This window comes from Dendropsophus ebraccatus, chromosome 10 (assembly GCF_027789765.1).
Source record: "Dendropsophus ebraccatus isolate aDenEbr1 chromosome 10, aDenEbr1.pat, whole genome shotgun sequence".
NCBI classification, from domain to species: Eukaryota; Metazoa; Chordata; class Amphibia; order Anura; family Hylidae; genus Dendropsophus; species Dendropsophus ebraccatus.
Genome location: NC_091463.1, coordinates 82,391,973 through 82,419,187, shown reverse-complemented (window position 1 = coordinate 82,419,187; position 27,215 = coordinate 82,391,973). Strand labels below are relative to the sequence as shown.

General features: G+C 43.5%; 1 protein-coding gene across 2 annotated transcripts in view; it reads left to right on the top strand.

Annotated features, from left to right (window-relative positions):
- The window catches only part of LPAR4 (lysophosphatidic acid receptor 4), a 38,939-nt gene extending 14,352 nt beyond the window's left edge, over window positions 1-24,587 (top strand). For both annotated transcript variants that reach the window (XM_069986887.1, XM_069986886.1), the window contains exon 2: window positions 23,089-24,587. In XM_069986887.1, coding sequence (XP_069842988.1) covers window positions 23,240-24,289 — 1,050 coding nt within the window. In that variant the 5' untranslated portion in view covers window positions 23,089-23,239 and the 3' untranslated portion in view covers window positions 24,290-24,587. The remainder of the gene's footprint in view (window positions 1-23,088) is intronic.
- The last annotated feature ends 2,628 nt before the right edge of the window (window positions 24,588-27,215 follow it).

Below are 27,215 nucleotides of genomic sequence, written 5' to 3'. Positions count from 1 at the left end.
GATCCCAAGCCTTGTTTGTCGGCTGAAAGCTTGGTCTTTTGTATAGGACAATCATCAACCTGTATCCAGGGTTAAGGGGGTTATCCAGTGCTACAAAAAAATGGCCACTTTCCCCCCTCTCATGTCTCCAGTTCAGGTGTGGTTTGCAATTAAACTCCATTTACTTCAATGGAACTGAGTTTGAAACCCCACCCAATCTGAAGACAAGAAAGGGGAAAAGTGGCCGTGTTTTTGTAGCGCTGGATAACCCCTTTACAGGGTTTATCCAGCGCTACAAAAACATGGCCACTTTCCCCCTACTGTTGTCTCCAGTTTGGGTGGGGTTTTGAAACTCCGTTCCATTGAAGTAAATGGAGCTTAATTGCGAACCACACCTGAACTGGAGAAAACAGTAGGCGGAAAGTGGCCATGTTTTTGTAGCGCTGGATAACCCCTTTAAGGCTGTATTACACAGGCCGATGCTGAGAAGGTAGTGCAAATCAGTGCTCAATTCCTCCTCATTTCCCGATTGCTGTCTGTGCTATTACATGCACAGACAGCAAGCGGGGGCCGTTGGGAGCTGTTGAAAGGGCTGCCTGGGCAATCTTTAGATGGTGCTGCCACCACTCCTATTACACGGCCGATGCTGAGGAGGAAGTGAGAGCCAATAAGGGCTCACTTGCTTCTGATTACCTGCTTGCCGTCTGTGCTATTACATGCACAGACAGCAAGCTGGAAAGACCGGGGGGGGGGCCTTTAGATCATGCGGGTGGCATGGGCCATAGGAGAGACGGTGGTTTACTGCCAGCACTCCTAATACACAGAACGACACGCAGAAGACCGAGACCGCTCTGATCGCTTTCTGCATGTCGAAAGAGCACGATCAGCCAATATAGTGCATGTCGGCTGATCATCACCTGTCAACAAGCCCTATTGCACCAAGCAATTGGCTGGAATGGTCGGTAATCTGCCAAATACAGCCAATAATCTCTTTGTCTAATAGGGCCTTTAGAAAAGGCATGGCTATTTTCTTGCAAAAAAAAAAAAACAGCACCACCCCTGTCCTCAAATTGTGTGTGGTATTATAAGTCAGCCGCCAATTCATTCGGGCAACCAAAATATTAGTGCGACATGCTGCCAAACAGCTTTATTCTAGTTGTCTTTCCCTGTAAAAAATAAATAACAAAAAAATAGCCAAATCACAGAGAAGTCTCAAATTAAAGGGAATCCCCAGTCTGCCCGGAACCCTGGAACGGCGATGTCAGGAGCACGTGGCCTGGGAGATCAGAGGCACAGACAGCAGTGATGACATCGAGCAGGAGGCAGTAGTAATAAAGAGGGAGGAGGAAGTAGTGGTGAGGCGTGCCAAAATATGGCACAAATGCCAAGCCACTACTCCTCTTTGACTCTTAATTACAGTGCGAGATCCAAGATCTCAAAATCTACTGCCCAGACTGATTCACTCCAGGTACCATGCTCACAAGGGGCCAGCCACCTACACTTCACTGTCATCGCCTCAGGTCAGGTCAAGGTGCTGACAGATTCCCTTTAAGGTCAATATTGGGAAGGTCAAGTGCCACTTACAACCTAGGACTAAAAATCCATCTCTATGCCCCATGCAGCTGTGTTAGTTATTATAGTTAAAGTCAGTCAGTAAAGTATACAGCCAGTATACAGGACTACTCTTAGCCTTCCGAGCTACACCCTAGCAGCCCCAAAAAGTGCTAGCGTGTCCCTCTGCACTCATTGGATGGATGAGCAAGTAAAAGAACCAGTCATGATGGATCTTGCAGAAATTGTTCCAGAAGCCAGAGTTAAGGCCCTATTACACATTACACGGAGCGATTATCGACCGAATCAGGCCGATTTGTCCAATTTTTGCTCAGTGTAATAGAGAGAATGATCAGCCGATAACAATCGTCAGCTGATCGTTTCTTCTAGACATAAAATCGTTGGGCATGCATCGCTACGTGTCATATTGATGCGTGGCCTCACCTTACCACATTTCCTGGTGTCCTCGGGCTTTCTCCAGTGTCCTCAGAGGCCTTCTCCGGTGTCGGCAGCTCTGTCTTTTTTTTTTTTTTGTCTCTAAACTGACAGGTCGCGGCTTCTTAGCCGATCACTGACCGAGGACAGGCTGTGGCTAGGGATTGGCTGAACGGCTGTGGCCTCTCAGTTTAGGGACCGGAACAGAAGGCAGAGCTGCAGAGAAGACCAGAGAAGGCCTGAGGACACCGGGGAACGTGGTACGGTGAGTTAGCACTTTATTTTATACTAACCATGTCAGTGCAGCCCTTGCTGCCCGATAGTCGGCCAATGTAATTGCTCAGTAAAGGAGCGCCACAGATAGGTGCTTGTTTACAGTTTATGATCGGGCCGTGTAATAACCCTTAAGCCCCTATTACATGGGGCGATTCAGAGGACCTGTCAGGTCAGGACTCGCTTGCTCCTCGTTCCCCGCTCGCTGCTGTCGCTATTACATGCTTCGGCAGCAAGCGGGTACGGGCTGGGGGGTTGCCCAGGTCATCGTTAGATCAGCTGGGCAGCCCATAGAAGATAGTGGCGGTCTGCTGCCTCTGCTCCTGTTGCACAGAGCGACAGCAGTATATCACTGCTATCCTCATCGTTAATCTTTCAACATGTTGAAAGACAGCGATCAGCCAACATCGTGCATGTCGGCTGATCGTTGTCTGCTATTACACAAGATGATTATCGTCCGTAACAGCCAATATTGGCCGAATACGGATGAAAATCGCTTCATGTAATAGGACCTTTAGTGTGAACACGTCCGCAATATATAGTCTAATACTGCGGACCAGATCTCAGAGCTCCCACATCATCATTCATATTGCGGACAGGTGTCTGGGCCCTTGAATAGGCCACTGTTGATGTTTGACGGCAGACCGGCCGCTAAGTGATACCAACCTGTGGTATTTGGACAAAGTGATGTGATGCCGCGCTTCAGTACCTTGTGGTTTATCACCTGTTACATTATAGAAGAAGACATCACATCCTTTTACCGAACCTAACTAGAATGGGGGCACCTAGAGTATCAGCTATTCTTCTGACAGGTGACATACACGTGACCGGGAAATGTAACATCATGTTTTACTTTACATCTATTAACCCCTTCTGCAATAATATGAAAAATCAGCCGTAGGATTGAAGACTCCACTATGAAGTGTTCATAGAAAGTAATTTAGATCTACGCCGTTCAGTACAATCTAGAATACTCGTTATAAATATAGGTTTATTTAGTTTTCTCTACAAAAAGTCCAATCTGTTGACTGAAAGGGTCCCCTACAGGAAAAAAATACTTTGTGAGTTTACCTAAAGAGATATACCAAGTTAACTTAAAGGGGTTATCCAGCGCTACAAAAACATGTCCGCTTTCTTCCAGATACAGAACAACTCTTGTCTCCAGTTTGGGTGTAGGTTTTATAATGCCATTCTATTGAATTGAATGGAGCTTAAAGGGGTTATCCAGCGCTACAAAAACATGGCCACTTTTTCCCCTCTCTTGTCTCCAGATTGGGTGGAGTTTGGGACTCCATTGAAGTAAATGGAGCTTAATTGAGAGGGGGAAAAGTGGCCATGTTTTTGTAGCGCTGGATAACCCCTTTAATTACACACCGCACCTGAACTGGAGACAAGATTGGTGCGGTCACTGGAAGAAAGTGGCCATGTTTTTCGAACACTGGATAACCCATTTAAAGGGGTTGTTCGGGGAGCAGAAAAGGTCATATCTGTTCTACTCCCTGGTGCTCCACTTCTTCCTATTGGCCATATTGGAAGTATATGAGCGGTATATCTAGCAGATCGGCGCTCGCTTACATAGAATATTGGGCTATGTAATACGTGGTTTACTCTCATGTAACAATTTTTTTGACATGTCCTAGAGACATGATTGGCCACAGTCTGAGTGCTGAGAACCCCCCCCCCCATAACTAGAATGAGCTAGGAAAAACATTCAGCTACAGTAAGTTCTTTTCTCCCCAGCTCACTACAAGAGTGGATCCTATAATAAGTCTATGAAAGCATCTCCTGCAGTGACACAGGGACATCAGCAGCTTTGTGCTCCCAAATCTTTCTAGGATATCAGCTTATGGGATCATAATGATCCCATAAGCTGATGTCCCTGTGTCTGCCCCCTCTCCTCTGTGCCCTGCCGCTGTCACAATCTTGTGACAGCGACAGGGGAGAGAGGGGAGGGGGCAGAGCTCACGGCCACACGCCCAGCGCGCTCCCTGCCTTCCTTCCCTCCGCCGGCCTCCGTAGCCAGGAGGCTGAGCCTGAGGCTTCCGGTTTCCATGGCTACCATCAGGGCTCTGCGACCACTTCGCAGAGCCCAATGCCACCGGCAGAGATTTCTCCCTCTGTAGAGGGAGAATTCTCTGTCAGGAGCCCCATAGATGCTGCAGTCGTGCTGACCACAGTATCTATAGGGTAAACTCAGCATTGGAGTGCGGCGGACCCGCCGGGACCCGCAGCGGATGACACAGGCGCAACTTCTGCACCTGTGTCATCCTGGATCGTTAATTAACGTCGCTGCAGCGACGTTGATTAACTGTGGAGCGCCGGGAGGAGGTTAAAGAGGTATTCCAACATAAATCTTATAGCTTTAAGTGGAAAACCTCTTTAAGTGACAGTAACCCTGCAATGCTAGGTACGGACAAGAGTTTCGCTGTTCTGGGGAAAACAAAACAGATCATCTTTCTAGTACTAGACACTCCCTTTAACTCTCCCGCGGACTAGGATGGAAAAAATAACATGCGGCAAGCAAATCTGGTGTTTTGGACCGCCGTCTCTGACTTACTTAATGTGTTCTAATGACTCTCTGTGGAGCCGAGGTCTCGCTCTCCAGCATCTGTATTCTCTCTGAATTTATCACAAGGACTGACATGCGAGCATGTGCCAAACACGTCAAGATGTTTCTTCTCAATTTCTGCTCTGTTTCGGTTGTTATGGTGAAATCATCATATTACGGACACTATTCCTTTACAGTGAGTCAGTATATAGACACATCTATACGCTGCACGTGTTTCTTATGACTGCCGGAAGGTTTCATGGCAGAACATCTGTAAGACCCGGTTCACTCTTGGCAGAAGCGGTTTAGCGCTAACCCTTACCTCATTTCTTTTTAGAAAGTAATGATTATTATTATTGTATTTTTTTGTAGTGTTTTTGCTCAGGACAGTTATTTTTGGAACTATGTATGGTACTGCTTATGGTTGATGCGGTACTGTATATTTTACATGCATATTTGTGGGGAGGCCCAGATACTTCAGGGATTCATCATGCTGTGGTTTTTAACAAAAGCAACATGTCCTAGATGACGTATAGCTGTGTCACACATCTGTGTTGAAAGCGTTAAGTGGGCACTGAAACTTTTGATATGTCGTGAAGCTTAGATCGGTTAAAGAGACTGTGTCAGTAGGTTTATGGTGTCCTATCTCAGGGTGGTATAAACTAGTGACAGAGAATCAGAACAGAATGATGTATCACTTACATTGTTCTGTGCCGCTGATTCTGAGATATCCTCCTGAATAACATGGACAATAAGTAGTTCTCTCCATTATGTGCATGAGCCCACTAGTCCTGGATATTCATGAGCTCCAGCAGACTGTGCCCACCAGCTGCTGATTGGCAGTTATTAGAGATGAGCGAACCGGGTTCGGGTTCGAGTCGATCCGAACCCGAACGTTCGGTATTTGATTAGCTGTGGCTGCTGAACTTGGATAAAGCTCTAAGGTTGTCTGGAAAACATGGATACAGCCAATGACTATATCCATGTTTTCCACATAGCCTTAGGGCTTTATCCAAGTTCAGCAGCCACCGCTAATCAAATGCCGAAAGTTCGGGTTCGGATCGACTCGAGCATGCTCCAGGTTCGCTCATCTCTAGCAGTTTATCTAACCATGCTTTATATAGGCAGTCAGCTGTCAGGGCAGAGGGAGGGATGTGACTAGAATCCTATTCTCCTGCATATTAGGAGAATGGCCGAACAGAAAGGTATGTAAATTGTAATACGTTTATATGAGTAATACATTGTTCTATTCAGTGTTTTTGTCATTAGTTTATGCTGCCCTAATTTAAAGGGGTTGTCCAGTGAAAGGAGAGGATTTCTATGGGGATTGATAGAAAACAGACTGAAAAGAAAACACTTCCTGCAGGACATACAGCAGCTAATAAGTAAGGGAAGACTTGATATTTTTTAATAGAAGTAAATTACAAATCTATATAACTTTCTAATATCTGTTGAGTTGATTTGAAAGAAATTGATTTTCGCTGGAGTACCCCTTTAAGGTGTCCTCACATACACTTTTTTGTCTGGCATTTATTAGGCAAAAAAAAATGCAAAACACCAGTGCAGCACATGGCGCTTTTGTTTGTTTCTTTGTTTGTTTTTTCATGTGTTTACATGAATGATCTTTTTTGCGGCTTTGGTGTTTTTGTATGCTGAACTTTTTTTTTTTTTTCCTTTGCAATGACCTAGCTGCTGTTGGTAGGATAAAAAACGCCAAAAAAAATCACCCCCTCAGCATGCTGCATTTTGGAAAAACTCCCACAGAGCTTCAAAAACACCAGAGAGGAGAGAGAAATGCCACGCCAAAAAACACGCCATGTGTGTAAGGCAGATCATAAACTTCCATTGACCTCCAACTAACATCTGGCCGCTGGAGTTTTTCCAAGATTTTAAGGCGGTATGAAGCCAGCCTTAAGGCAGCATAAACCGAGGGACAGTTTCCCTTTAAGGTCTGGATGTTCAGACCCCGAATGACCAGTGCTAGAGATGAGCGAATCTACAGTAGGAACAAAGAGAATTGCTTTGTTCCTAGCAGCTTTCTGCTTAAAGGCTGCAGGTTTTGAAGTCTACTTCGCGTCATGCCGCTCCTCACCAGGCGCTGGGAAAAGATGGATCCAGTCCTGGGAAGGATCTCCCAGTTTCCAAGGCCTGAACCCATCTCTTCCCAGCACCCAGGGAGGAGCGGAGTAGGCTTCAAAGTCCACAGCCCAATGACAAAATGCGATTTGCTTTGTTCCTACTGTAGATTCGCTCATCTCTAATCGGTGCACAAGACTGAGACATACTCCTAATACAAGTCTATGGGACTGTCTCAAGATGTACACAAAGTAGCTTACTATTACCTGCCTTTGAGCAATTAACCCCCTGATCAATTAAAACGTTTGACATATCTATATGGCATGTCAAAAACGTTTTTTTTTGTTTTTGTTTTTTTAAAGTGAAAGCTGCACTTTAAGAATCCCCTTAAAGTAGGAATGTATACAGAAAGTGGTAGGATCATTGAGCAAGAATCTGCAAGGGTGCGTTCACACCTACAGGATCCGCAGCAGATCCTCAACAGATTTGATGGTGCAGATTTGATGCTGTGTTCAGTTAATTAAATGAAATCTGCTGTGGATCTGCAGCTGATCTGCTGCGGATCCGCAGCAGAAAATCAGCTGCGGATCTGGTAAGGGGGTTATCCTGCATTAGAGAAAAAAAACATAGCTGCTTTTTATCAAAAACAGCATCACACCCTGGTCGGGTGTGGTATTACACCCTTGCTTCATTTACTTCAGTGGAACTGAGCTGCAATACCACATGAAAACTAAGGACAAGTGTCGCTGTTTCTGGGGGGTTAAGCTGACATGTTTTTTTCTGATGCCAGATAACCCCTTTAAAGCAATGTTCTAGAATATGTGGATCTACAGTTGGTGCAAAACTACAACTCTCTATAGTAGCAGAGCTCCGTGACTTCCTAAGCCTGTCAGGCCATGATTAGAATTGCAAGTTGGGGGCATTGAGTGGACATGGAAGTACAGACAAGAATTTTTAAGGTCCCCATTGCAAAATACAATGTAACCCCCACCACCCAATGACAGGAAAGTGAATCTGTAACGTAAGTAGCAATAGTTCATAACTAGAGATGAGCGAACCTCGAGCATGCTCAAGTCGATCCGAACCCAAACTTTCAGCATTTGATTAGCGGTGGCTGCTGAAGTTGGATAAAGCCCTAAGGCTATTAGGAAAACATGGATATAGTCATTGGCTGTATCCATGTTTTCCAGACAACCTTAGAGCTTTATCCAAGTTCAGCGGCCCCCGCTAATCAAATGCCGATCGTTCGTGTTCGGATGGACTCGAACCCGAACCCGGTTCGCTCATCTCTATTCATAATTATGGATCTGCTGTGTACGTGAACCCCATAGGAACTGCCTCACCAATTGGCACGTCTCAGGGACCGTCATATGAGCAGACATTATCCAAACTAGAAAACCCCTTTAAGCAGGCAATGTCAATGTTAACCGCTTGATCTTTGTGACTTTCTTCATAGGACGATGCTTTTTCATCATGTCACGGTTAGATCCTGGCTGAATATAAATGACAGCAATGAATAGACGTTGTGAAAGGGCCATCAGTCACTTCTATGGGAGGGATGAGTGGCGGGCTGTCTGCGTTTCACAATGTACTCCCTTTGGGTTAATTGACATCTACAAGAATTGTCATTGTGACTGAGGCACTGTCATAGGACTGACATGTATTTATATAACACCATGCTATATAGTAGGCTGTACGTTCCTATATACAGTATATATCCTATAAAGGAAAGATTATAACAATGGAGTGGACCCTAACCTGTGGGGGAACTCAACAGCAAAGGTTATGTTTGACTGCAGTACCACCACAAAGGCCATAGACCAATATACAGTGTCTGTTCGTGTCTCCTGAGTGCGGGACACTACTGTAGCTGCACCCCACTGTCATAAATGAGGGTCTTCCCATAACACATGGGGGGAGATTTATCAAACATGGTGTAAAGTGAAACTGGCTCAGTTGCCCCTAGCAACCAATCAGATTCCACCTTTCATTCCTCACAGACTCTTTGGAAAATAAAAAGCGGAATCTGAATGGTTGCTAGGGGCAACTGAGCCAGTTTCACTTTACACCATGTTTGATAAATCTCCCCCATTATTTTTGAAGCCAGGCAACTCGTGTATACCGGTTTTCTTGTTTGAATGAACCTTAATCATTGTAGACATGAAAGCATCTACATAGTATGCCATGACGTGCATGGCAAGAGGAGTCGTAAGAGTCCCGGCAGTGATCCAGTAATATAGCACGGAGACCCCTACCCCCTACAAAAGACTTCCCATGGCAAATAGACTATTTAATGCCATATGTCATTGGCAGCCATTAAAGTAATCCTAGTGGGAACATAGCCTCAATATGTAGCATACAGGAACACTCATTTAGCCAATAATTTGCCTATGTAAAAGTGACAGATCAGACGACGCATGTTGGCTGATTTTAATCTTTTGCGCAGCACTAAAGCTCATCGCTCTGTGTAAACAGATGATGTGTGGCCGATAGCAATGTATTTAAATGGTCATGCCTTGTAAAGGTACTGCAAGAGAGTGCTGATCTTAAAGGGGTTGTCCAGCGAAAACCTTTTTCTTTCGAATCAGCTGGTGTCAGAAAGTTATATAGATTTGTAATTTACTTTTTTTTAAAAAAAATCTCAAGTCTTCCCATACTTATCAGCTGCTGTATGTCCTGCAGGAAATGCTGTTTTCTTTTCAGTCTGACACAGTGCTCTCTGCTGACATCTCTGGCCGAGACAGGAACTGTGCAGAGCAGGAGAGGTTTTCTATGGGGATTCATAGAAAACCGAGACATAGTTCTGGTCTCGGCCAGAGGTGTCAGCACAGAGCACTGTGTCAGACTGAAAATAAAACAACATTTCCTTCAGGACATACATCAGCTAATAAGTATAGGAAGACTTACAATAACAAATCAATATAACTTTCTGACACCAGCTGATTTGAAAGAAAAAGATTTTCGCTGGACAACCCCTTTAAGCCCAGGGGTGATGAGCGCAAGCAAGCGCCGACCTGTCTGGAGCACTCACTTGCCCCTCGTTCCCCGCTCACTGTTGGCGTTTGTAGTAAAGTGCGGGGGGAAGGGGGATCTTTATATCATCTGGGCCGCCCATAGGAGATAGCGGCTGTCTGCTCCTGCCGCTTCTATTACACAGAGTGATGGCAGCAAATCGTTGCTATCCTTGATGTTAGTCTTTCAACATGCTGAAAGACAACGATCAGCCGACGTTGTGCATGTCTGCTGATCGTTGCCTTTTATTACACAAAGCAATTATTGGCCATAATGGCTGATAATCGCTTCGTGTAATGGGTTCCTTTACACTTGGCCATGCATCGACTATCGGCCGCGCAGCTGCTTACACTGGGAGATGGTTATTTGGGCTTTGGTGCTTGTGCGTGCCCAGCAGTTGGGTGCAAGTTTTGTTGCTTATTTTCATTAAAGTGAATGGAGCTTAAAGGGATAGTGCGGTATAAAACCTTTTTCACTAAATAACACACATTACAAAGTTATACAACATTGTAATGTGTGTTATTTATGTGAATAGCCCCTTCCCCATGTTTCCACCCCCGACCGTTGACCTGGAAGTGTGATACTGTATACTCACAGAATCACTGTCAACCCTGGCCGCCATCTTGGGACGATCATGTCACTCTTCAGGAGGCCGGCCTGACTGCTTCAGACTTCCCTCATGCTGGCCCCCCTCTAGCGCATCATCAGCTGCGATTGGCTGAGCATAACAGAAGACATCTAGGCACTTTATGGCATCAGTTGATTTGCAAGAAAAAAATTCTTAGTGAACAACCCCTTTAGGGGGTTATCCAGGGTTAACCAACAAAACACAGTAATCACTGAACTCAAGGAGATCAGTGAAAAAATTCCAATGAAGTGCTCAATCAAGAGTCTCCACTGATGCCCCCATAAATTTAAATATGCAAAATAAGAGTCTGTGGAGCCTCGGTTGTCGGAGTCTCAATACACTGGATAGCCAGATATCTCTAGCCTGTTGCCACGGGGTGCCTCCACACCACACTGATAGCCCCTTAAGTCCCACTCGGTTGTAAGTATTGGAACATAAATAGAGAAACAACAGGGTGGCCCCTGTGGCAACAAGCTAGAGATATCCTGCCATGTTTTGAGACTCGCAACCGAGGCTCCACGGACTCTTGTTTTGCATAGTTATCCAGGGTTAGAAAGACAGGGCTTCCACTCCTGACCTCAGCTAGTATATGGTATTACAATTTGGCTTTTTCCAGTTTAAGGGAAATTAGCTGCAGTACCACACACAAACTGAGGACAAGAGTGGCACTGTTTCAGGAGGAAATCGGCTATGCGGTCAATTCATTAAATCTAATATGCTGAAATGGCTTCATACTTGGTACTTCCGAAGCTTAGACATTGGAAGTTAATTGCGGCACTTCATAGTACGTAATGTCTTTTCTTCTTGTCCTTGTTCTCAGTGCAGCCGTCATGTACCGAGGAGACGGCAGAACATATGACCGTCCAGCTCATTGTGTGGATGCATGTTGGTGGGTTGGCTGACATTTATCTGTTGTGAAGAGAACATGTGCCCCTTCCCCCAGGCTGAAGATCTGGTCAAGTCATCTCTGTGAAGATAATTAACTGAATCCAAAACAGATCCTTCTCGGCTATATACACGAGGCCAGGAAATGCCTTAAAGACCTCACAGGATATAGACGGCCAAGGAACGCTGATTGTGCATTCATCCAATCCTCCAGAAAAGAACACTAGGCCAATATTCTTGGTTGCTTTCCATTTATATTTACCGCATGACTTCTACATTGTAGTGTAAGCTTTGTGGCCCAATCACATAGTAGTAAGTGCAGGACCCCATTATTATTTATTTTAAAGCCCCCTTGTTTCCAGAGTGCTGTACTAATAATAAGGGGTTAAAATACGGAATGTAACATATAATCAATAGGAATAATAAAAAAAAAACATGCCCGTGCCAAAGACTCCATTTTATGGTCGAGCGGATTCCGCTGTCCGTCCAAAGAATGAACAGCTTCATTCTTTGCACGGACGGCAGAATCCGCCCGACCATAGAATGGAGTCTGACGCGGGCGGCCGCCAGTGGCCGCAAGCGGGTGCAATCTGCAGAATTCACGGCGGATTTTCCGTAGTGTGCACGTACCCTTAACTCTAATCTACAGTTGATCTATCGAAGTCTATGAATATGCTGCAATATACGCTAAAATATTTTTTGATGTATACTTACTGCAGAGACAGTGAATGGGGCCTGAGTTAATGGAGTTACATCCCCTTGATGATATAGCCCTAAACATATCTGTCATCAGTACGTGAGATAATCCCATACTGGGTGAGAGGTAATACAGGACATTTAGAGGGTCCCAGTAGACCAACAACCTTGAGATATAGCAGCTGCCAGCTACATCAGTGGTGTGTTCTGCGGTGTGTCTGTCATCCAGAGTTGTTGGTGTAGAGCGGCACAAGTGCATACCTCCCAACTTTTGCAAAGAGCAAAGAGGGACATGTGCGCCGTGGTCCCATGTCCCATGTCCACGCCCTCATAGCGACCCTCCATAGCCACGCCCCCATAGCGACCCTCCATAGCCACGCCCCCCATAGCAACCCTCCATAGCCACTCCCCTAGTCACCACATGCTGCTGACTGAATAGTGCCTTATACAGTATCCAATCCCGCCAAAAATGCCCTATATAGTATCCAATCCCCCATTATAGTGCCCCACATAGTATCCAATGCCCCCATATAGTGCCCCACATAGTATCCAATGCCCCCATATAGTGCCCCACATAGTGTCCAATCCCTCATATAGTGCCCCACATAGAAACCAATCCCCCACATAGTGCCCCACATAGTGTCCAATCCCCCACATAGTGCCCCACATAGTAGCCAATCCCCATATAGTGCCCCACATAGTAGCCAATCCCCCACATAGTGCCCCACATAGAATCCAATCCCCCACATAGTGCCCCACATAGTAGCCAATCCCCATATAGTGCCCCACATAGTAGCCAATCCCCATATAGTGCCCCACATAGTAGCCCATCCCCCATATATGCCCCACATAGTATCCAATCCCCCATATAGTGCCCCACATAGTAGCCAATCCCCATATAGTGCCCCACATAGTAGCCAATCCCCACATAGTGCCCCACATAGTAGCCAATCCCCATATAGTGCCCCACATAGTAGCCAATCCCCATATAGTGCCCCACATAGTAGCCCATCCCCCATATAGTGCCCCACATAGTATCCAATCCCCCATATAGTGCCCCACATAGTAGCCAATGCCCCCAAATATGCCCCACATAGTAGCCAATGCCCATATAGTGCCCCACATAGTGGCCAATCCCCCCACATAGTAGCCAATACCCCATATAGCGCCCCACAGAGTAGCCAATACCCCCCATTAGTGTGGCCCCAGCGGAAAAAAACAATAAACCAGTAACTCACCTGTCCTCCGGTCCCAGCAGCTCCTCTCCCGGCAGAGCGCGCACTCCCGCCATCCTCCGGGGCGGGCAGCGGGGTATACAGACACTGACTGTACCGGAAGTGATTCCTGATAGAGGCTGCAGGTCACTTCCGGCACAGTCAGTGTCTCTGTACCCCGCTGCCCGCCCCGGAGGATGACGGGAGTGCGCGCTCTGCCGGGAGAGGAGCTGCTGGGACCGGAGGACAGGTGAGTTACTGGTTTATTGTTTTTTCGCTGGGGCCACATATAATGCGGGACATGGGGGGCCGTTCCGGGACCGCGGGACAGCACCCCGAAAACGGGACTGTCCCGCGAAATCCGGGACGGTTGGGAGGTATGCAAGTGTACACATTGGGGGAGATTTATCAAACATGGTGCAAAGTGAAACTGGCTCAGTTGCCCCTAGCAACCAATCAGATTCCACCTTTCATTTTACAAAGAAACTATGAGGAATAAAAGGTGGAATCTGATTGGTTGCTAGGGGCAACTGAGCCAGTTTCACTTTGCACCATCTTTGATAAATCTCCTCTACAATATGTGTGTGTATATATATATATATATATATATATATATATATATATATATATATATATATATATATATAATTATACTGGGTGAAGGAAAGCCTGATGAGGACGTACATAGAGATTGTGGGGGTAATTTATCGAACATGATGTAAAGGGAAACTGGCTCAGTTGCCCCTAGCAACCAATCAGATTCCACCTTTTATTCCTCATAGTTTCTTTGTAAAATGAAAGGTGGAATCTGATTGGTTGTTAGGGGCAACTGAGCAGGTTTCACTTTACACCATGTTTGATAAATCTCCCCCTGTGTGTTTATCTAAATGAACACATTGTACCCTCTAATATAGTCAAAGAGCCAAGTTGTAAGGCACAAAGACATGACTCATATACTGTACAGTACATTGCTAGGTTCACACTATGTAAAAATGACGTCCGCCTTTCATAATAACGGTCATTGTGCAAATTGCGTCCGTTATTTTAAAAAAACACAGCTATTTGTGCAATGACGTCCGTTATTATGAAGGACAGCCGTCAGTTTTACATGGTGTTAACCCAGCCGGTTACTGTAAGATCTTTAGCATCATCATCCGTGATTACGAGCAGCGATCCTGACGTACAGTAATTTAATTGTAACGCTCTTTACATCTATAATGACTTTTTCCTGGGAAATCTCTTCCTAGTGTAACTTCTATTCTTGGAAGTGGAGACTGCTGGAGAGTCCTAAGCAGATGTTAGTCTGTGTAATAGTCATGCACCGTGGCGAGGATTCAGTCCACTGACTAAATGGTGAAGAGAAAACCTTCTTAGGCTTCATAGATAGTTGCACTATAATAGTGTACACAAAGCCGCCATGTATTACAGAAATAAGGCTTTCTATATCAATAATTCAGGGTTAACAATCATCTCTGCTCGCTGGCATTCAACAGGAATGTTCAATGTTTATTTCTGGGGGAGGGGGGCTTAGGGATCTGTCCTGGTCATGTGACGATCACATCGGTTCAAGGCTAGTACCTTGGAGGCATGTAATGGAATATATAAACTGTATCCATACATATGAAGGTAGCCCTGGGGGGCTTGTGGTGGTCCAGGATGCACACTGCTTACTTTGCAGCCCCTTATGCCTACATCTTAACTGGTACTGTATGTTAAATCTATAGTCTTCAAACCTCAAAGCCTTAGTGTCACTTTAGTTTAATTTTTTTTGTAGAGGCAATTTTAAGAAACTTTATATGTGGGTTTATTAGACGAAAAATGCATTTTTATAATAAAAAAGCAGTTTCATGGTTATGGAGAGGGGAGGGGTGGAGGGAGATGAGGCACCAAAACAGGACAACAAAGAGTTAATTTACAGCTACATCACTAGGCTATCTCCTCTGAAGTCAGCACTGACCTCTCTGACCTCTGAATACTGCCTTTCACACAGTTCCCCCTGTGTAATCCTTTGTTCTCTGCTGGCGACTAATCTCCTTCCTCTCCATAGGTTACACAGGGCTCAACTGATGTAAAAGAGTCGAGATTTCCTGATAATGAACAGTGAATAAGGCATATTTGCCTTATAAACCCAATTACAAAGATTCTTAAAATCGCCTGGACTATTGATTTCTGCAAAAAGAATAAAAAAGACAGTGACACTTTAAATTTTTTAGTGACCATGTCTTTCTTTATCAGCTCCATCAGCACTACTAAAAGGATTCCTTCACTATATAAGTTTATGGCACATCGGTAAGTCTGCCATAAATGCTTTATTGGTAGAAGTCCGACACCTGAGACCCCTCTAATACTGAGACAAGAGGCCTATGGATCTGCTTGGTTACCTTCCATTACAGTGTATAGAGGACATAGACACAGCTGAGCGCGCTCGCTTCACTACTTCTACGACTCTCGTAAAATGTAATGAACAATCATATGTCCGATGTATTGTTACCATTGAATTTGCTAACTGCAATGTGGTGGCTATCCCGGACATTTTCATGATGGATAAGGTATGATGGCCATTTGAAAATCCACAGCATGTCTATTAGATTGGAGATTTTTTTTACACTACAAGTGGGGGTTCCCTCCCTAGAGTTTTCTCTGGACTGACTGCCACTATATAAACATCACATTTGCACTCAGATCCATACAGTGCCCCCCTCTATGACCGTGTAATGTATGAAACATCTGCACAATGCACGGACAGGGAAAGGGAGCATGCACAGACTTGAGCATTGCTACGACGTTTACATGCATAGGTGGTCTGTTCAGTAGATATAAGCGGGATATTAACAGGGCTATATATTAAAAAAAAAAAAAATAATAATAATCCCGGACGAGCCCCCATCTTGTATAGTTTATATTTGAGTATATCTACAGATAAAAGAAATAAAATGTGTTCAACCACGTTTTTATTTACGCTTTTTTTTTTTTTTTTTTTTTTTTTTTTTTAAATAATGGACGTCAATAGAAAAATGGATCTAAGCGGATTTACACGATTACATCAGTTTTTGCATCTTTTCTTTTTTTTTTTTTTACGCATAGTACGGATACGTTAAAAATGGTCTGCAAAGATGCAGTGTGAACCCAGCCTAATCAGCTTTGGTATAAGCCATCTTTAATATTGGTTGTTTACAGCACATTCCACATATAGTAACTTTCTATTATAAAGACGTCCTATAATGGAGATATTCTGGCTCTGGTTTCTGTTTAAAGCGACTTTGCGCCCACAGTCTGCAAACTCAAACCGCTTGTACTGTCAGCTGCTTTTAATCCAAGGTCTGTCCTTGGGTCCATTCAGCATGTGATAAAGTTATTGTCCTAATAAAACAACTTTTAAACTTGCAGCCCTGTTTCAAATAGGTGTGGCCTAGAGTGTCTATGCCCTAGGTCTGCACCGCCTCTCTGTCCCTCCTCCCTGCCCTCCTAATCATTAGTAAGCGTCATTAGGAGTAGGATTTCTCCTATTCATCACTCGTCTGAACACTGCACTGGTGCCTTAACGATCCAGCCCATGTGCAGTGTTTAGACAGGTGATGATTAGGAGAAATCCTCCTCAGGGGCATTCCTAATGTTAAAGAGGGCGGGGAGGAGGGACAGAGAGGCGGTGCAGTCCTAGGTCACAGACACTCTAGGCCACACCAATTTGACACAGGGCTGCAAGTTTAAAAGTTGTTTTTTAGGACAATAACTGCATCACCTGCCGAACGGACTCCAGGACAGATCTTGGATTAAAAGCAGCTATTCGAAGGGGGGTCAGATTGGGGGTACAGAGTCACTTTAAGGAGTATAAAATAGTCTGAGCATATATATCCAGCTAAAAAACAAATTTGAATAGGAAAACAGTGCATGAAATCATTATATTTTATGTTAACATTTTCTTTAGTCTATCATCCTGGAGGGTCTTGCTAAGTCCCATGTTTCTAAGCTTTCACAGGTCTCCTATGACGTCCAGTTAAATCCATGTTAGCCCATGTTGCCTTATACAGTGTAAAGTATACCGTTATTACTAGAGATAAGTGTGCCCAGCTATAGAACCAGTGACACTGAATCCATCTGCTCCTTTGAATGTGCGCTAAATAGACTGATTCATGGCCTTCAGTATCCAAAGGGATCCTTGTGGTATTTTAATCCTATCGGAATGTCGAGGTAAATATCCTGTCCTATGGGATTCTTAATCGTACCATTTCGAATGGGTATAATAAACCCCATAAAAAGAAACTGATCACAGCTGGCTTCTCTTAGCCGTATCCATGGCCAGCATATGGAGAGATTTACATTTGCCATGTATAGAGCGAGGTCACTTTAAATTCTTCTTGCTGTATGTAGTTACTTATTTATCTAATTGCTTTTCTATAAATATCCATTGGCATGTGATATAAGATGGCAAATAATTAAATCTGTGACAACAACTGTGTATGTGCGTCAGTGGGCGTTGGGCAGTCCGCAGTGGCAACTCATGAATATCACTGATATCCGAGTGAGTACTCCCCTTGTAGTGACAAATTCCAGCATCAGGCTAGATTCACATGGTCCTTTGTTTTTTTTAAAGGGGTTGTCCAGGCCTAAAATATATGTCTGCTTTCTTCCAGAAACAGTGCCACTCTTGTCTCAAGTTTGGGTTTGGTGTGGGTTTTGCAGCGCAGTTCTATTGAAGTGAACAGAGCTTAAAGGGGTTATCCAGCGCTATAAAAACATGGACACTTTCTCCCAGAGACAGCACCACTCTTGTCTCTAGTTCAGATGTGGTTTGCAGTTGAGCTCCATTCACTACAATGGTTACAAAACCTGCACACAAACTGGAGACAAGAGTGGGGCTGTCTGTGGAAGAAAGTGGCCATGTTTTTGTAGCGCTGGATAATCCCTTTAATTTCAATACCACAAACAACCTGAGGACAAGGGTGGTGCGGTTTTTGCAAGAAAGTAGGTGTGCTTTTTTTTTCTAATTCTGGATAACCCCTTTAAAGTCATAAATGCTCTGACCAGATGTTTATATTAAAAACAAATGAAAGTCTAATACAGTGTTTCTGTTTGTAGCACTTTGGCAGTGTCTTGGAGGAGTGTTCTTGGTTTTAAAATACAGCATGGTCTGAATAAGGCTTATTGTTTAAAAATGGCTTATTGTTTAAATCAAGCTTTCATATTAACCATATTTTTCAAGGATTTATTTTAACTTTTTCATTTTATTTATATTATAAAATAATCCAGAAATTTTGCAGTTTTCATTTGGACCACTAAACTTAAAGGGAACTCGTCAGCATGAAAATACTACATAAGCTATGGCCATTATGTTATAGAGCAGAAGAGGCTGAGCGGATTGATATATATCTTTACGTGAAAAGATTCAGTATAACTTGTAATTTATTGATTGATGGAAATCTCTGATGTTTCAATGCTAAGGAGTCCAGTCCATTGAGTGACGTCGCCCACTGGACTCCTTAACACAGAATGATCAGGGATTTCAATCAACAGGTTCCAAGTTTTACTGAATCTTTTCACACAAAGATATATATCAATCTGCTCAGTTCTTCCTGCTCTATAACATAATGGCAATAGAGTTCAAGCCAAATGCAGACTACTTTTTAGCCAAAATTGAAAGTATGATGACTAAATAAGCCGGTTTAAGGAGATAATGTGTCTCTTTAAGAACACCTCAACAATATTAATAAATAGTGTTGAGTGGATCTTGTCAAAATGTTCTGATTCGGCAATGTTATCCAAACATGAAAATTTAGCATTTGATTCCCAGCAGCTGGAGAAGTTGGATGCCACCCTAGTGAATCCTGAAAAACATGGACAGCCATAGGCCATACCCGGGCAAATTGACAGATCCACTCAGCACTAGTTATAGAGACTTTTTTTTAAAACGTACAATGCTCCTGGAAAAAAATGTACCGTATTTTCCGGTGTATAAGACAACTTTTTAACCCTGGAAAATCTTCTTAGAATTCGGGGGCCGTCTTATACGCAGGGTATGGTCGCCCCACACTGTGGGGGGGCTCAAAAATGGCCCCATCCCCACTGTATGGGACGACCATTATAATAAAAACAAACATTTAACGCACTTGGGGCCCGTTCCCGGCATCGGTGCGCCTCCCATACTGTTCCCGGTGCAGGCAGTGTGACGTACACTACGTGCTGGAGATGGAAATCGCCGAACCTCTCCTGGGCAGCCTAACGTCTGATCAGAGAGGCTCGGAGATGCATGGTTGCCGGGAGAGCTTCAACAGAATGAGAGAGGCTTTGGAAACTTCCGGCGCCTCTCTCATTCTCCCAAAGCTCTCCCGGCAGCCGAGCGTCTCCGAGCCTCTCCGATGAGATGCTCGGCTGCCCAGGAGAGTTTTGGCGATCTCAGTCTCCGGCGCAGGTAGTGTATGTCACACTGTCTGCGGTCAGGCAGGGGTTAACATTTTCCAGTGACAATCTTCTTAAAAGTCAGGGGTCGTCTTATACGCCGGAAAATATGGTATTCAAAGTTATTTTACTCCCAGTAGGGAAAGATCGAATGATCCATGGGGTTCTAAACACACAGACTCTGATCAAAACTGATCAATATTTTTTTTTTTTTTTGTGATAGTAATGCTTTATAGGATCTTAAAACATAACTAGAGGTTATGAGCTAAACCCCTTGAAAGGGAAGAGTCAGTCATCTGTAGACAGCTGTTTCTGGGTTCTCGCCCTTCGTCAGTACACAGCAGGGAGCTGGCTGGCTCTCAGTGACGTCTTCCTCTACCTCTTTTTAATACTTTTTGTTCTTTTTTTTTTTTTTCTCTCAGTGAGCATTGCATGGTTTATATCATGGCCTGTGACAATTTGGCAGTCTCCCGAAGGAGACGTGCTACTTTTACTGACAATTTCTCAATAGGAAGCTCTACATGAGACTATAGGTCCCATTAGAAATAAACATGGATGATCGGGTCCCGTCCACTGAGTTGGACTCTACATCTGGCCAGTTATAATGTAAATGTGGCGATAATGAGATGTGGCGTCCGGCAAACTAAAACCGATGGGTATGTACAGACAGACCGCCATACCACAGAACCAGGCATGATCTAGACCCATCGTATTTAGTCTCTCCTGTTATTTATCTGCAGAAGGAGATGGATGTACAGATATTTATACTCCGGGAAGTGATTCCAGATGGAAATAAACATATGTTAAGTGATTGCAGGACTCCAGGCCAGCGCACGCTATAATCCCCATCTATAGAACAGATTCTAACTTGTTTAATGCTACTAAACTTTGCCAGGACTTTGCTCCTCTATCCTGAGATGCCTTATGGTTTTATAGTTAAACCTCTACTTATATCGCACAACCACAAGAAACCTACTGTATCCTCCCATATTATTATACTGCTCTGGTTGACCATCATTTATTTTTATCGTGCATCTGGTCTCCTCAATTTCCAAGTGTACACGTGTATAGTCATTCCCTCCGCGCACCATAATCCAGGGTATAGAAGACACAACATGGCTTCTATGAAAAATAGGGCATATAACTATCACTGTGTCTTTACCATAATAAAGAAAATATATGGGTTGCACATAATTGTAAGGCTGAGGTCAGTATCAATCTATAGGTAATTTCTATAGGGTTTGTCTTGAATGTTTTGTCCATGAATGTTTTCATGAGAAATGTTCACGATCTCTTGACATGGTGATGCTGGTCATTGTCTTTCTCCTCTCTCTTTCTTAAAGGGAACCTGTTATCACTTTCATAACGCCTGAACCACAGGTCGTTGGGGTGGTCTTCAGCAGCTTCTCCCCAAACCTCCAGCCTTGATTGATAAATGATATCCTATAACCAAACCATGGCAGGAAGGGTGGGGAGAAGCTACCAGGCACCACCCTGATTACTCTTGGTTCATGCAGCATGAACATCATGACTGGTTCCCTTTTAAAGCATCTCTGTACCCACAATCTGCCCCCCCCCCCTCAAACCACTTGTAACTTCGGATAGCTGTTTTTAATCCAAGATCTGTCCTGGGGTCCGTTCGGCAGGTGATGTACTTATCGTCCTAAAAAACAACTTTTAAACTTGCAGCCCTGTGCCAAACGGCCGTGGCTTAGAATATCTGTGGCCTAACTTTGCACCACCCCTCCGTCCCTCCTCCCCACCCTCTTTCCTATTCCTGTGCAGTGAAAACTGCACAGGTGCCTTAACGATCCAGCCCATGTGCCGTGCTCACACAGGTGATGAATAGGAGACAATCTGCCTGGAGCATTCCTAATGATGATGAGGGCGGGGAGGAGGGACAGCGAGGTTGTGCAAGCCTAATGTATACACAATCTAGGCAATAGCCGTTTGACACAGGGCTGCAAGTTTAAAAGTTGTTTTTAGGACAATAACTGCATCACCTGCTGAACGGACTCCAGGACAGATCTTTGATTAAAAGCAGCTATCTGACGGTACAAGCGGTTTGGGGGGTCAGATTGTGGGTACAGAGTCGCTTTAACTAAGAATTTCTGTTGTCTTTTGTAATCTTGATCCACTATAACTTATTCAAGCTTGGTATTATGTGTGCTTCATAATTTGATCAAGGATTCAATGTGCCTTGTGTAAAGATCCAAACCCTGTAGAAAGGTTATGGGGGAGCCACAGGGGCAGGGGCTATAGTCCTGGGTTTAATATTAATGATAATTGTTCTTCATGACCCAGCCCAGTGACTCTCTACAGTGAGCCACTATGCATACAGAGCATGTATTATCACTCAGCACTGTACACTATATATTCACTGGGGATGGGCTAGATTGGGGCGCAAGACACTTGACCTGTAATGACCCACAGTCTATAGATATTGTACAGATCTGGAGTATGAGCAGCATTATGTAGGGTATTTCCATGATTTATCAGACTAATGGTCCATACTGTATCATTACATGTGTAAAGCGCTCTCCACTGAACTATACAGGTTCAGCAGAAAGGGTAGTTTAAAAATATAAAATTCTTTCATATCAACTGAAGCCAGAAAGTACAACAGATTTGTAGCTAACGTCTATTAAAAAATCTCAGTTCTTCTAAGACTTATCAGCTGCTGTATGTCCTGCGGGAAGTGGTGTATTCTCTCCAGTCTTACACAGTGCTCTATGCTGCCACCTCTGTTCATGACAGGATCTTTCCAGAGCAGTAGCAAATCCACATAGAAAATCTCTCCTGCTCTCCAGACTGGAAAGAATACGGCTTCCTGCAGGACAAACAGCAACTGATAAGTACTGGAAGACTTTGTAAATTACTAATCTCTGGCACCAGTTGATTTGAAAGAAAATTTATTTTGCTTAACTACCCCTTTAATAGAAAGAGAGATTTCCTTGGAAAACCCCTTCAAATCGGTAGGACTTGAGGAGAGTGACGGATTATAATAGGTCAGTTTCAGGTGGTAGCCTTGTGTTCAGTCATGATTTGAATAAAAATTGCTGCTTTTTACCACAATTTTGCACAAACAGGGCAAAACTGCAGCCAGGAGTCAATGCAGTAACATTAGAGAATATATTGAAGGACCTTATCATTTGACAATGATGTCACCACAGGTCCTTTACAGGCTGCATTATGGAGGAAAAAGACTTAAGTTAGTGCCGACCATAGTTTGTTTGTTGGGCGGGCCCAAGCTTAGTGAACAGCCTGAGCCCATAGTAAGGTTAATCCGCCCCTGCTTGGGGATTGTCAATAGGCTAATAGTACTAATACACAGTCAGACATTACAAATGTACAGTTATTCCAAAATAAATATTTTTTTTTACGTTTTTCTCTTTTAGGCTTCCAACATGTGTTATGGAGAGGAAGACCCATGTGGACGTGGACGAATTTTCCACCACATAGCCATGCCATGCCGAGATTGCTTCTAAATTTTTCTATGGGTACAGTCAGAATCCGCAGAGGATTCAGCAGAACATTCTGGAGATTGGGATGGGAAACTACAGCAATACTACCTGCTCCATCGATGACTCTTTTAAATACAACCTTTATGGATCGGTATATAGTGTAGTATTTGTCCTGGGATTGATCACAAACTGCGCTTCCCTCTGCGTCTTCTGCTTTCGAATGAAGATGCACAACGAGACGGCCATTTACATGACCAACCTTGCCGTGTCTGACCTACTGTTTGTGTTCACGCTTCCTTTCAAAATATTTTATAACTTTAACCGCCACTGGCCCTTCGGAGACACTTTGTGCAAAATATCAGGCACGGCCTTCTTGACAAACATCTATGGAAGCATGCTTTTCCTCACCTGCATCAGTGTGGATCGATTTCTGGCCATTGTCTACCCGTTCCGTTCCCGAACCATCAGAACGCGGAAAAATTCCGCCATTGTATGTGCGGGGGTCTGGATTCTAGTTCTTAGTGGAGGAATTTCTGCTTCCCTCTTCTCCACCACCAATGTGTCCAACACGACCACCACTTGTTTCGAAGGCTTCTCCAAAAGCATCTGGAAAACCTATTTGTCCAAAATTACTATGTTCATTGAAGTGGTTGGATTTCTTATCCCCTTGCTCCTCAATCTCACCTGCTCCTCTTTGGTTTTACGGACCCTACGGAAGCCTGCAACCTTGTGCCAGATCGGAACCAACAAAGAAAAGGTTCTGAAGATGATCGTCGTCCATGTAGCCATCTTCGTCGTATGTTTTGTGCCGTACAATTCTATCCTCTTCCTTTACGCTTTGGTACGCTCACAGGCAATCGCGAACTGCTCTATTGAAAGATTCGCCAGAACAATGTATCCCATCACCTTGTGTATCGCAACGATGAACTGTTGCTTTGACCCTTTTGTGTATTATTTCACGTCCAAATCTTTCCAAAAGTCCTTTAACATTAACCCTCTAATAAAGATGGATACCCTTTTCAAGATCGAGTCGGCAACCAAAATGGCTCTGCCAGTAACACAAGAGGAATTAACCGAGCAAATGAACATTAACAACGGAGGGGATCTGATGTCAGAGTCTAACTTTAAGGACTAGAGTCCTATGTAATAGTACAAGACAAAATGTCTCCAAGGAATGGGACTATAATTTATGAAGGATGCTTTGAGCTCTGTGGTCAGTATTATAGATGGAATAAATGTGTATAAAAATAGAATTTTTAATTTAAATAGAATATATATTGTCTGGTATACTGTAAAAAAAATGCAAGTGTTGTTGTTCACAAAAGTTTTAATGTTTTCGTGTAAATATGAAGTATTGTAGATGTATGTGCTCCGTTGCCAGTGTTCAGTATTTACACCTTTTGAATGTGGAAAAGAGGAAAAAATAACTAAAAAAAAAAAAAAAAAACTATTACACACTGATATGTTTTTCTGCTCTTATTCATCGAGCTCTTCTAGTTTAATCGTTGCAAGAATAATAATATGAATTAGTAAGTACGTGGAATGGTGTTCCGCCGAATAAAAACAAATATTTTAGCTTATTTCCCCCCACAAAGTTCTATACCTTTTATAATATAACTTTAGTAAAGATTTATATATATATTTATATATATATTTATATTATTTATATATATATATTCATTAAGTGGAAACAATAAGGGGTGACACAGTCCCTGTACTGCCACCAATTACTAAGTCAGGAACTGCAGGGTTGCACAAGCCCTGTGGGAGTAGGGCTTGTGCTGCCCTGCAGTTCCTGACACAGCCACATGTGGCAGAAGAGGATTCATGGCACCCCTTAAATCTAGAATGCTGTGAAGCTGCGGCCAATACAGTAGTACATTTTATTAAATAACGTTATATACCTTTTATGTAAGAAATAATTTTTATTCACCAGTATACCATTTTATTAAAGTAGGGATGAAAAATTTTTTTTTTTTAGGTTTTGTACCAGCATGTCTGTGAGACCGCTGTCCACACTCGACCACCAATACGATAGAGTTAAGTCCTTATAACCCTGATTAGGCTGTGTTCGCACATGGAGTTTATTTTGCATTAAGGATGCAATTTTGACACTATTTTGCCATGAATTGCGCAACTGCAGTAAAAAATAAAAAGTTCAATTTTCAATTTTAACAGGATTGCTGCGCAAATTATGCTATTTTACCTCAATTATGCAATTCGTGGCAAAATAGCTGCAAAACAGGGGTCATTAATGCAAATTAAACACCATGGGGGAGATTTATCAAACTGATGTTAAGTGAAACTGACTGGTGTCCCATGTGCTGGATAGAGTTCAGCAATTATAGTTCTATTGTAAGATTCCCTGAATCCGAATTGAATGAATCGCCCGTCGATTCATTTAGTCTTGTAAAAGTCGCGCCTCTTTCCAAGGCTTCTTCAGGGACCTGGAACACTTAGAGGTAGAACAACTTTTACAAAGACAATCTATGTATGTAGACATAGATTGATGTCTAATTCATCAAATTTGGATTCAATGAATATTACTGAAGAGTTGCACAGCTCTAAGGTTGTATTCACACATGGGGGGAGATTTATCAAACATGGTGTAAAGTGAAACTGGCTCAGTTGCCCCTAGCAACCAATCAGATTCCACCTTTCATTTTCCAAAGTGTGTGTGAAGAATGAAAGGTGGAATCTGATTGGTTGCTAGGGGCGACTGAGCCAGCCTGCATACTCCCAGCATACAGAGACCAGGTAGGAAAAGAAAGATCTTCAGTTCTAGAAGTATTAGGGCCAGTTCACACTGAAGAATCAGCGCTGAATCAGCAAGGAAAGTGTTGCGGGTGGAAGTGTTCTCACAGAATTCTGCATGAAATCCACAGGGAAAATGTTCCGCCCGGAATCGCCTTTGGTGGAATTCCACGCAAATTAATTTTTCATTTAATCAAATTCATTAATTTTTTTTTTTTCCAATTCCGCGCTGAGCATTCTGCACAGAATCCACATCTGTTCCACGCTGAAAAATTTCAGAGCAGAAACTCGCTGCTCAATTCATTTCAATGGGCATCCTTGGAAAAGTCTGTGCGGTGTGTGGACTGCAGAGCGCAAATTCCATTGAACTCAATAGAATTTGGCTCTGCACTATATTTTCGGGCGGAATTTGGCTCTGCACTATATTTCCGGGCGTAATTTTCAGTGAGGGAATCTGCTCTATTAAAAAATCTCAAGTCTTCCCATACTTATCAGCTACTATATGTCATGCAGGAAATGTTTTATTTTCAGTCTGACACAGTGCTCTCTGCTGACATCTCTGGCCGAGACAGGAACTGTCCAGAGCAGGAGAGGTTTTCTATGGGAATTCATATAAAAGTTCAGACAGAGTTCCTGTCTCGGCCAGAGATGTCAGCAGAGAGCACTGTGTCAGACTGAAAATAAAACATTTCCTGCAGGACATACAGCAGCTGATAAGTATGGGAAGACATGAGATTTTTTTAATAGAAGTAAATTACAAATCTATATAACTTTCTGACACCAGTTGATTTAAAAGAAAAAGATTTTCGCTGGACAACCCCTTTAAGCCTTTACCCTAGTGTTACTATGGCCCTAGCACTTCTGCTTCTCTGCACTTCACCACCCAGGACACATGGAGTGCCATTTTGCTGTCAGGCCTGGTAATTTATAGCTGGAAGGATCTCTGTATTCTTTTACAATGGCGTCGTGGCTAAGTGTCTAATTGTCTGCACATTGGACATCCATTGTGCTGTGTCAGCCGGAGAATGAAAAGCCATGGTCTCCCAGGAATATGAAGACCGTTCAATAGGAAAGGAAATTCACACAACGGAAGGTTAGATGTAATAAAACCGCACATATTAGATTATCGAGGACATAACCTATAGGATTTGGGGTCTAATTCCATTACTGGTTGGCGTACACAAGATCTGCGGTAAATAACTTGTTAATGTCTATGGAAAAAGGGCTGAGAATTGCTCCGGCTTACATTATTGTCACTTAAAGCCAAACTAATTGATGGCCGCCTTAGATGAGACCAATAATAGATC